Raw genomic sequence first — 12,493 nt, 5'->3', positions numbered from 1 at the left:
GACCTGAGAAAGACTTTTATTTGTTTCTCATTAAATAACTTTAATAAATATTATCTCATTTCTTTTCTTTAAACGAGACTTTTTATTTACAGACAGTGTAAACTTTAATAGTGTAACATGAGTACACTGGATTTGTTTATGCAAATTACAGTCAGGAACAAACAGTAGTAGAAGAACGATGATAATTTATGACCTTATTTAAATATGAACATAAATAGGGTTAGGGTTAACTAAAATAAGATCCACGCCAAAGATGACATCATCAGCCTCATATCAGTCTCCTTTATTCGGTCATTACCTCCGTCTCGGACCTCCACCCCTTTGACCCGCAGCTCCAACCTTTGTGACCCGAGGTACAGGTACAGGCTTCCTTTGAGTTTTGGGTGGAGAGAAGAATTTAGTCATGAGCTCAGAAACATCTGGAAGCTCATGGCTTGGGTTCAGCATGTTCATAGACTGCTCCATTTCCTTGAAATAAAACAAATATATCACATTATTACAGTTAAATGATTGAATTGTTAAAAGGTCAACAAAGCGTTTCAGTCGAGTAAACCGTCAATTCATTTTAGTTTCAACAAAGTGAAGTGGATACCCTTCTCATCTCAGCATCACTGGAGTTCATGAGTTTAGGAAGAAGGACAATTATCAGAAGAGGAAGAACCATCATATAGACCTGAAAGAAAGACGAGAGAGACAGGTGGGGTGATCCATTATGATGAAAGCACTAAATATGTGTTTAGACGTCTGGCCTACCATTGGATTCATGAGGAAATCTGACCAGCCCCAGGTCTCTCGCTTTATAAAGTATGAATGAAGTCCAGCGTATCTCATCTGAAGAGGATAAGGCTGTAGGATCACCTCTGATGTCTTCAGATAGTTCACAACACGAGCTCTGTTGGACCGAGACACGACGTGTGATAAAGTCAAAGACCAACTGTTTAGTTTCATGTTAAATCTTTTAACAGCACCTATTTATACTTTGGTGTGTAAGTGTGTATTAGTACATGTTAATGATGTGCTGCGCTGGTAAAGTTGATCGATCATCTGCATTTTCTGGATCAGATTCGGCTCATATTGACAAGGTAGTAAAAACAATATTACAGTTTTTTTACAGACCCTAGGACACATCTCACAACACTTAGGTCACCCCCGCAAAACTCCTCACACAGTGAGCACAACAGAAGTCTATGTTGGCTAAACTGAGGATCAATTATCATTGCTTTGGCACAAAATGCATTCAATGACTACATCTCTCAAATTTCATGAATTCTTTTCTCACTCAGGCCTAGTCCACACGGACACGGTATCTTTATAACTGTGAGTTTTTTCATGCGGTTTGGCCGTAATATCAGGGCACTGAAACCGAGCATATTTGAAAACCCCGGCCAGGGTGAGCTTTTTAAGAAACCCGGTTACAGTGGTGTCGTGTAGAGAGTAAAACTACGGGGGTTTTGCCTTGCGACATCAGAGTGTGCGCCGTTATCCGTCAAGATTGTGCGCCGCGACTGCTTTGTTGATGATTCTGTGCAATGGCGGACGTATCTTGCTAATAATAACTGTGCTAACAGGGCTTCTAACATGTATACAGATAGATGCTCAGTTATCTCACTATATAACGAAACACGATTTGGGTTATATCTCCACCTGCTGGTGTGGCATGCTCTTGACAGCGCTTGATTGTGTGCTTTTGCTTTATCGTGTGGATGGATATTTAATTTAAACCGAGCATGTGTAGACGGGATTTTTTTTAGGGAAAACTCTGGTTATAAATATACCCGTGTCCATGTGGACTAGGCCTCAGACACAACAACTGCCAAAACTCTTTATACATACAGGCCAATTTGCACATGCTTACATACTGTTTTCAAAACTGTTAAACTTCTGTTCAAAACAATAACATAATGCACAACTGAATAAGACAGTAATTTGCTACATTTCTACAGTAATATTTTAATGAAGTATATTATAAATCTTAAAATTAAATGCTATAAAAAACAAATGGCCAAATGGAGAAGACCGAGTAGATTAACGTTACTATTCTATCTGTATCAGTGGATGGTGTGTATCCAAATTCTTGTATTTTGGAATTACTTGGAGTGCAAAAAACTAAAAATAAACTATATAAAATATTGAAGAATTCTGATTCATTCCAGTAAGATATATTGCAGTGAATTATAAACAGAGAAAACATTGTATAATGCTGTATGTTGTTAGTGTTTTTTAGGTCATTGTTTTGTGGGTGACAAAGTGTATTTGTCGGCTGTCAACCTTTGCTAGTGTTCTGAAAGAATGAGTTGATTTGAGACTTGAATAAAGTGTTTTGGTCGTTGTAATGCATTTTGAATGTGAAATGAACTGCTTTGCTGAAAGTTTGTTAGGAGAACTGTGTGAAGAAGAGTTTTGCAAAAGTGACCCAAGCACTGAGAAATGTGTCCCAGCATCTGCAAAAAACTGTAACTCATGTCAATACTGCATTTGGAGCTAATCTTTCAAACATGGTTATGAGCGTCAGAGGTATTCAGAGAAATGACAAGGTACAGATTATCTGGCCAATCAGAGGACACAGCGCTTTTCAGAACAATGATCTTTGTACAAAATCAACGTGTTTCAGCGCATAGAGGAGCAATAATAACGTACAGTATGTGGACAATAATGTGATTTGAACCATAAACCACGCCGAATACACAAAATAAACTTGTTTTTAGCAATGTAATAGATGCTCTTTAAAGTTATATCATTCAAGCTTCACTTTATAACAGAAGTCATATTATAAAAGCTGAACCCCATGAGCTTTCTAATGATATTTTAGACTCAGTTCTGTGTTTTTTATATCAATGACAGGTAAATACTGTAATGTTTAGTACACCTGACCTGATCTTTCCTGTTCTGCTGATGTCCACTCTCACGGGCTCAAATCTGTATGTTGGAGAGGAGATGTCCAGCACAAATGATCCAGACGGGACATCACTGACAGTAAAGCCTCCATCACATCTACACATGAGCAGTCATCACACATTACTGTGATGTATTATTTTGTGTTGAATTCTCTCTCTCTCTCTCTCTCTCTCTCTCTCTCTCTCTCTCTCTCTCTCTCTCGTGTTGTTTTTTTACCTGAGGAATCCCACGTGTTTGCCTCCATCCAGCAGAACCTGAGCAGATGAGATCCAGTCAAGGGTTCTGACACCCGGTACCACAGCTCGACCAAACAGCTGAACCTTTACATCCTCTGATCTCAGATCAGCTTCATCGGTCTGTACTGTTATATCTGCACGGGTCGTGTCATGAGAGAAGCTCACGTGAAGCCCGAACAACACAACACAAACACATAAACAATAACTCGTACGCATCTTCATCGGATAAATAATTATCTGTTTATCTGTTTATCGGTCATTTGAACGCGTTCACTCGTCAAATATAAGGAGATATAAATTACAGTTTCGCATCGTCAGTTGTCAAAGTTTGACAGGCGCCCGGCGATGACGTCACAGAACACGTGCTACTCACGTAAACATAAATTATAACATTTATTTACTGTTTTTATCTATGAATATGCTTTTTGGTTATATTGTGTTGAACCTCTTATTTCAGTCTTTATATTTAGAATTAATACATTTGCCTTTGTTGTAAATACAATTTTGTATTCAATATAAAAGCCATAAATGACAAAATATTGTTGTAATATGAGTTGTTTTAATAATTTAAAACATGTGAAAAGTTTTTGGGAGTGACATAAAAATCAAGGCTTTGGGGATTTGTTAAACAATATTGTTAGGTCAATGTAATCACCTGACATACCACAATAATACTAATATGACATTTAATGATTTAATAAATTATATTATTTACATAATATATTTTAATTATATTATATAAATTATATTATAACATATTTACAATTTGTAGGCGTCAATCCGTTTGGGCATAGATCTCCTTGCCTTTTCACATTTTGACCAGCAGGTGTCGCCAGCGTGTAGGGTGTTTCGAGCGCTTCGAAACAGTGAATAATTTTGCGAAGCAATTGATTCAGTTGATCCAAGGCTTCGTTTCTCCCATCGCTAATTTTTTAATACCTTTTTAAGAAGAGTATGAGTTGATATCATTCATCGGTTCTGAACTCTTTAGAAGACATTTCTGCACACGTTTTTTTTTTATTGAATCAAACATATTCAACACTTTTTTTACATTAGCCAGGCGAAAAGAATTAAATAAAAACATATATTTAGCAGTTTTTTGTTTATCAGGTTAACTTCTAATAGAAAAATACGGAATAATGGTTTATAATCACAATATTTACATTTATGAATACTAAACTTTGCACATTAATCAAATAATTTGTAATGAAATATCATAAGAGAAAAAAAACAAATAAAATATTTTCAAAAAACAAAGTTTAATGCTGGGCAAAATATGAACTCTAACAAACATTTCTGCAGACGTTTTTTATTTGTATTATATACAAAATTATATTAACAACAAAGGCAAATATACATTTACAGTGTAGATAAGTATTACAGGCTCAACACAGTATAACTAATAAATTGTTTAGAAAAAATAAAGAAAATCAATTAATAGAAATCTGAAATTATAATTTACATTAACTTAAATATTGAGTAAAGAAAAAAAATAAAGATAAATATTATCACAATAAATCAAATGATGTCCAAAAATTAAGCAGCTTTATAGCACTCTGACCTTTCATCTTACTATAAGGGCTTTGGAAAAACATTTTAAATCATTTATGAATACAATAAGTAGTGGGGGGGGGGGTTAAAGAATCTACATTTATGAATGAAATATTTTGCTACAATGTAACATTTCTGCAGACGTGCAGTGTACACCAACCATAGACGAGCGTGACGTCACGTCAGGTGATCAGTGGGTCATGTGACACAGGAAGAGCATCATGTGATCGCTCGTCTGCCTGAAGCTCAAACTTATTTGAAATTTTCAAATCTATCAACAATAAAACATCAGGTGTGTTAAAGCAGCCGATGCTATTAAATCATGTTTGTTTCGATGTTTTAAATATCTTGAAGTTGATGTTTTGTTTCTTAAGTTCAGTTTGTCATCGTGCCATTTCTTTTCATTTATTTTGTTTACAGCTTTTTCTCCACACAATGAAATAAACACAACACACACACGCACACTGCAGCTGATGTGACTGAGGTAAAGAATTCAGCACTTATTGTCAAGTTTATGGAAGTATTGCAGATATTTTGTGTCTAGTTTGTTTCTCAGCCCTTGTACAGATCCCAGACGAGTTCTCTAGATCAGTTTCTGTGTGTTTGTGTAGATCAATCAAACTTAAGTGTTCATCACATGACAGTCTGATAAAGCATCAGATGAGACTCTGTACTGATACATCACACAGATTGCTGAAGATCAGGAGAAACATGGCGCTTTTGCTTCAGTGTCTGATCTCTGGTCTGATCTCTGCTGCTGTCTCTGTGCCACCGATAGGAACTCAACCTGAGCAGGTGCACATCTCATATCCAGGTGAGATATCTGACACATCTCTTGAGTCTTCTTCATTTAAATTAAGACGAGAGATGATGACGGTAACAAACTTTATTTATGTGAAATGTAGGAATTCATTGACCAAATACATTTTGTGATGAGAAACATCTGCAGTAAACATGTTTGTCTTCAGTTGTCACATCACACATTTATCATTCTGTTACATAAATCAAACACGATACCTGACATTTGTTTTATAGGAAATGTTTCTGTTTTCAATAACACATGATGTATAGCAGTGGCTATTTTATAATGAGCAGAAATGTATTTGGGTTTGTTGTGATGTACAGTGAGAACACACCCAGAACACCTAAAATTGAGTAATTAAAAGTGATGTATTACTGAGTTAAATTAGTCAATAATATATTTGAGTGAAAACTGATGAGAATTTATATATAGGGGGTAATGTCACAAAATCTTAAACTCTAGTTTCAAATAATAGGTGTAAGTATACAAAATATTGAATTTTTCTTTTGATATTTGTGCTCAAGCATGGACCAGATTCATTGTGTTTGAGTTAGTGATGAAAAAGTTTTATTGTCAGGTGTAAAGAACTCAATGGTGATCACGTGGTCCACCTCCAATCAGACCGAGAGCGTTGTGGAGTTTAATCTGTGGGGTGAAACACTCTTCAGTCACGAGATGAAGGGAAACTACAGCGTCTTTATTGATGGAGGACCAGAGAACAGAACGACATACATTCACCGGGTCATGCTGTCTGATCTGAGACCAGGGGCAGCTTACGGTAATCTGTTTGTCATGGTGTCATGACAAAAAGGAGGAAGCAGTGAAAACCAAATTTTTAACATTTTTAATTTAAAATGTGAATAATTAGACCGTTTTTTTTGCAGTTTTAAGGTAACGATGTATTTGAGAACACAAATAGAAAACAATATTTACAAACAGAAATCTTTTCTCAAACACATTCAACACCAAACTTAAAAAAGGAGAGATAACAAGCAACAGGTGCACATGATTTAGCAGTACAGCTCCACCCGCTGGCCGGCTGTAGCGGGGAAGCAGGAGACCCTCCTCACATGTTTCATGTAGTTCATGTAAGATAAACTCGTATGATGTACAGTAAAATATCATTAAAAGTGTTTGTGTTTCAGTGTATCACTGTGGCAGTGACGCTGGTTGGAGTGATATCTTCTCTTTCACATCTCTGAATGAAAGCTTGAGTTTTAGTCCCAGATTTGCTCTGTTTGGTGACATGGGCAATGAAAACCCTCAATCTCTGAGTCGACTGCAGAAAGAAACTCAGATGGGGATGTACGATGTTATTCTGCACATCGGTGAGAATCATAACACTTGCTTATAAGTGTGTATAATACATGACCACAGGATTTATGCCGTTTCTAAAGAAACTGTGAGCTGTGTTTATTGTGTAAAGAGTGCTATGAAGGATGTTCAGGGATGATTGCTTGCTTATGTACAATTTTGACTAGCACATTAGAAATGCAAATTACATACTTATCCAAGAAAAGTTAATTATAGTTTGTGAGGTTTGTCAGTACTCTCAAACTGTATTACAGTGTATGGTTGTTTTAACAGGTGACTTTGCCTATGACATGCATGAGGTAAGATCTGCCAACAGACTCGGGTTTATAAATCAGTCATCAGAGATCTATCCACACACTCAGGTTTATGTGTTTGCCATTGTGCGTGTGTGTTTGCGATTGTGTGTGTGTGTGCATGTGCATGCATTTGTGTGAACTCAGGACAATGGCAGGATTGGTGATGAGTTTATGAGACAGATTGAGTCCATTGCTGCATACACACCCTACATGACGTGCCCGGGTAACCACGAATGGTCATAGTAAGTTACAATTACAATTAAATGCACTTTATTATAAATCCTTTTCTTAAATATAAGTTTGTATTGAGTGTAGGAGTCAAATGTTTTTAGCATTGCAGCACTGTTGCTACTGTCTCTTAGACAAAACAAATCAGCTTTTTTCACAGCAGACTTTGTTTTATGCTGATTTCTTCCTGATGTAAAATATCATCAGATCTTTCAGATGTTTGCACATTATAGTGATGAGATGAGATGTGTGTGAGACTATCACACGTGACGTGGTGTCAGTCAGAGGTTTCTTATGATGTCTAGATAAACAGAGATGCTCATGACTTCAGAGTCATTGACAGAAACACTGTGATCTACTGCTTCAGTTCCTCACGACTATTTCAGCTCATCAACACCTGCCGGCCACGAGTCTCTCTCTGTTCTTTATCTTCTCTGTATACGAGTCACCCATCAAATCTTACATTTCTGATATGAAATCTGACAAATCTCACAGTATGGGCGGTTTTTTTTATTTTCCACTTGATTTAAGAAACACACTGAAGCTTTACACTTCACCAGCTGTGTCCTGATGGATGTCAAACATCATCTGATAAAACATCATCATGAGTGATCACCGTCATGTCTGTTTTAGTGTTAACCAGCAGGGGTCAGTACAGTATAAACTCTCACTGAAGTAGTTTATGATGTCATTAAAAGATTTGACCTTACAACCTCAGTATGACCTCATCTATATCAGTAAACATGATCCTGAACTCTTCATCTTCTTAACCTTTGACGTGAGCAACTGCAACACTGTATTAACCTTGAATACAGACACACATCATCTAACACTGACCAGCACTCGTCTTTATGACCCAAATAAAACATTCAATCTTTCTTCTGTTTTACATTTGATGTTGATCTCTTATTGTTGTAATGAATCAGTTTGACTCATTGTGTTTTTCCACAAGAATGAATCTCTCATTGTATTGACTTTTCTCTTGATGTATTTCGGTAAGATGACTGATGTGAGTTTTGTATTTTTCCAGTAACTTCTCTCACTACAGATATCGCTTCAGTATGCCTGGACACACAGAGAATCTCTGGTACAGGTACACAAACACACAATCTCTACTAAATGATGAGGAGTTTTGTAGCAGTGCTGTGTGTGGACAAACACACAAACTAACCTTGTTTGATTTTTTTTTGTTACTGTATTATGAGATTGATGTTTGTTTATGGCTGTAGCTGGAACATTGGTCCTGCTCATATCATCTCATTCTCTACTGAAGTTTATTTCTATCTGGAATACGGTCTGGATCTTCTCTTCAGACAGTACGAGTGGCTAAAGAGAGACCTCGAGGTATCAATCCAATAGATCAGCTTCTATTGATTTTACTGTGAGACGGTTTTCATCTTCTAGTTATCGATGAATCTTATTCAGGAAGCAAACAGTCCTGATCAGAGATCTGAACGTCCGTGGATCATCACTATGGCTCACAGACCCATGTACTGCTCCAATGATGATGGAGACGACTGCACTCGCTTTGAAAGCTATGTATGTGTCTGAATGAGGTCCGATTAAAACAGACAGATCATCTCATGAGATCTCATGTGACCAGTCGTCCTGTTTCAGGTTCGGCGTGGACGCAATGACACGAAACCCAGCGCTCCTGGACTGGAGGATTTATTCTATCAGTATGGTAAAGATATTATCAGCAGGAGAGATCCGCTGTTAAAACTACATCTTGCCTTATGAACTGATGGATTGAGTCGCATGAATGTAATCTGTCGTCAATGAAAGCTGTGCGTCAGAGAGTTGCGACTACATGAATATCAGATCTAATCTGAGCTCTGATGTGTTTTGTAGGAGTCGATTTGGAGCTTTGGGCTCATGAACACACGTATGAACGACTCTGGCCTGTATATGATTATAAGGTCTCTACTTTACTGTATGTCAATCAAATCTTACTCTAATCCACTGACATTGTGTTATAATTGTGATGTGATGTGTGTTTACTTCAGGTGTATAATGGAAGCTTTAAAGAACCGTATGTCAATCCTAAAGCACCTGTACATATAATCACAGGATCTGCTGTGAGTCAAAACACTCAACACACACAAACACTTCTTGTATATCTTATTGAAATGTTTCCCACAGTTGAATTTGATGGTCTGTAACAGAAGCTTTCATGTTGATAAGTTGTGTTTTCTGAGTGATGAGCGACTGCTTTTCTCTTTCTCAGGGATGTCGAGAGAAACATGATGGATTTATTCCTAAACCTCGCTGCTGGAGCGCTTTCAGAAGCACAGATTACGGTTACACACGAATGCAGCTGATCAACTCTACACATCTTCATCTGGAGCAGGTGTCTGATGATCAGTATGGTAAAGTCATCGATCAGATCACGCTGGTAAAGGAAGTACACGGACCGGACGCGTGGCTGTAAAGATTCATGACCCACACGCCATCAAACGCTCTGTCATCATTTCCTTAAAAAACACGACCAACCTCTTCAGGATCAACCTCAGGCATTAAAACCTCTTTTGGGATTTTATGGGAACTGATTTGATTTGTCAGTTAATGGAAAGACTTGGCTGAGATCATCTTAATTTTTTTATCTTTATGTTTATTTTGCTGATGATTTAACTTCAGATAACAGATCTACTTGATTTCTTAAATGATCAGATGGATCATTTAAGATGTTGCTGTGTGTTATGTACTTGAGTATCATGTTGTTAGCCCAAATTCTGCAGAAATCATGGATTAGTTAAAGTTTTTTCTGAATCAATCTCATTTAAGAACACAATTAAGAAGTTAACTGTTGCCTACAATCTCTGTGTTTGTTGTAGTCCAAGAAATGTGACGAGATCTCGTGCGATGACATTCTGCAAGATTAAATATGTCTCACACAATTAATTATGTCACGAGATTTCTTGTGGAGGTTGAAATGCTGGCCGTTTCTCAAACAAAAGGCTGCATCCATTTGTTGACAACACACATCATAAATTGGTCTTATTACAGAATATTAACAATTATAAAGCTTACTATTTAGTTAATCGTAAATTGTTGTTATATACTTATGACTTGTGAATGTAATGGCCAGTGCGATGTGCATTCATAATTCAGTATTTTACTGTGTGTGCTTTTTTGTTTGGGTTTTCAATAATGTTCATCTGAGACGTGTTGTGTTTGTCTGTTGATCAGTATCAAATGTCTCAGCAGATTAAACCCTTACATGATTTAATGTCTGCATGTCCTTGCTCAAGAATAACAGTGGCTGTATCATTTCTCTCAAATCAACTTTTATTTATAAAGCACTTTTTTTTAAACCGTGGAGGCTTAACAAAGTGCTGTACACGAATCAGTCAAACATCAATAACAATAATACAAACAATCAACGATACAACAATAAATAAGACAATAAAACCACTCTCACATAGAGTCAAAAGCCAGACTATAGTAATATGGTTTTAGACTAGATTTAAAACCAGCAAGTGTTTGAGTCTGTCGGATGTACAGTGGTACGCTGTTCCAGAGTTTCGGTCCTGTAACAGCGAATGCTCTTTCACCCCTGCTTTTCAGCTTTACTCATGGGACAACTAAAAGTAAGTGGTCAGCAGACCTAAGGGCTCTTGTAGGGGTGTACTGGTTAATCAGGTCAGACAAATACTTAGGTGCAAGACTATTAAGGGATTTAAAAACAAACATCAAAATGTTAAAATTTATCCTAAACTGTACAGGCAACCAGTGAAGAGAGGAGAGAACAGGGGTATTATGTACCCGTCAACAAATGACCTGCTGCATTCTGGACCCTCTGCAGTCTGGAAATAGAGGCCTGATTTAGTCCTTTAAAGAGGCCATTACAATAATCCAGACGTGATGAAATGAAAATGTGAATCAGTTTTTGAAAATCAATAAAAGATACAAACGATTTAACCTTCGCAAGTTGTCTCAGTTGGAAAAAACATGATTTAACTACCAAGTTAATCGGTTTATCCAATTTAAAATCACAGTCCATAACAAGGTTTCCGTAGTGGATTTAGTTCACCAAGATCCAACTGCAGGGATTCTTTAGTCCCACCTGGCGTAAGCAACATGACTTCCGTTTTATTCTCGTTAAGACTTAGGAAATTCTGTGCCATCCAGGCCTTTATTTCCTCAAGACTTAATAGTGGCGCTAACGTGGGCATATCTTTTCTTTTCAAAGGCAGATAGATTTGAGTATCGTCCGCCTAACAATGAAAAGAGATATCAAATTTCCTAAGAATATTTCCCAGGGGGAGCAAATACAGAGCAAACAATATAGGCCCCAAAATGGAGCCCTGGGGGACCCCACAGGTCAAAGAAGCCGTTGAGGAGGCAAATTCTTTAAGGCAAACTGAGATAGTTCTTTCAGACAAATATGATTTAAACCATGCCAACACCGTACCCTTAATACCAACACATTGTTCTAAATGAGTAATCAAAGTCTTATGGTCTATAGTGTCAAATTCAGCCGATAGATCTAATAAAATCAGAATCGCACAATTCCCTGAGTCAGTGGTAAGTAGCAGATCATTTGAAACCTTCAGCAAGGCAGTTTCTGTACTATGCAGGGACTTAAAACCCGACTGAAACACTTCATGGATGCTGTGTTGATCTAAAAATGCATTTAGTTGTTCAAATACAACCTTCTCCAATAATTTAGATAAAAATGAAGGTTTTGAAATGGGTCTAAAATTCGAAAAAACTGATGGATCCAGATTTGGTTTCTTAATTACTGGTTCCACTGCTGCATGTTTGAAGGACTTGAAGGTACAACTCCAGATGCCAAGCTACTATTAATTATTGCAAGAACAGCAGGACCAAGAGCTTCAAAGGAGTCTTTTAGAAGACGAGGAAGAACAATATCCATACAACTTGAGGATAATTTCATATTAACAAGGATCTCAGTAAGTGAGACAAGAGACACCGGTGCAAATTGATTGAAAACAGCGGTTCTATTGTAAAGAACTGGACAATTATGAAAATCTTTTTTTTTTGTTAAAAGTAAGCATTTCTTAATTTAAAGTAAAAAGTAACACAAGTGGGTACCCTAGCCCCCTCTGCAGGCATTTATTATAATTCATCATGCTGGATTTTATTACATAGGCTACATATAACTGTAATGTGTTTTGATATTTACTTGAACTAATTATAATTACATT

General features: G+C 36.9%; 2 protein-coding genes across 3 annotated transcripts; one reads left to right on the top strand and one right to left on the bottom strand.

Moving 5' to 3' along the window:
- Positions 1-2: 2 nt before the first annotated feature.
- On the bottom strand, positions 3-3,492 carry emc7a (ER membrane protein complex subunit 7a). The gene is made up of 5 exons (XM_055172589.2): positions 3,112-3,492; positions 2,872-2,991; positions 754-892; positions 593-673; positions 3-468 (listed from the first exon to the last, which is right to left on the bottom strand). Exons 1-5 carry the CDS (start codon positions 3,351-3,353, stop codon positions 295-297), a joined length of 756 nt encoding a protein of 251 aa, XP_055028564.2. The 5' UTR covers positions 3,354-3,492; the 3' UTR covers positions 3-294.
- A 1,331-nt stretch (positions 3,493-4,823) lies between these two features.
- Positions 4,824-10,551, top strand: acp7 (acid phosphatase 7, tartrate resistant (putative)). 2 transcript variants are annotated; one of them, XM_055172871.2, is made up of 14 exons: positions 4,824-4,974; positions 5,103-5,166; positions 5,372-5,496; positions 6,062-6,262; positions 6,630-6,812; positions 7,072-7,097; positions 7,239-7,336; positions 8,353-8,415; positions 8,552-8,666; positions 8,748-8,861; positions 8,940-9,006; positions 9,174-9,241; positions 9,329-9,400; positions 9,550-10,551. In XM_055172871.2, the coding sequence occupies exons 3-14, from the start codon at positions 5,394-5,396 to the stop codon at positions 9,751-9,753; spliced, it is 1,314 nt and encodes a 437-aa protein (XP_055028846.2). In that variant the 5' UTR covers positions 4,824-4,974; positions 5,103-5,166; positions 5,372-5,393; the 3' UTR covers positions 9,754-10,551. The 2 variants fall into 2 exon arrangements, with proteins under 2 accessions (XP_055028846.2, XP_073725943.1); XM_073869842.1 differs by having other exon boundaries at positions 5,294-5,496.
- The last annotated feature ends 1,942 nt before the right edge of the window (positions 10,552-12,493 follow it).

This window comes from Misgurnus anguillicaudatus, chromosome 7 (assembly GCF_027580225.2).
Source record: "Misgurnus anguillicaudatus chromosome 7, ASM2758022v2, whole genome shotgun sequence".
In the NCBI taxonomy this organism is placed as follows: Eukaryota; Metazoa; Chordata; class Actinopteri; order Cypriniformes; family Cobitidae; genus Misgurnus; species Misgurnus anguillicaudatus.
Note: the sequence above shows the minus strand (reverse complement) of the source record. Positions and strands in the feature narration are given on the sequence as shown.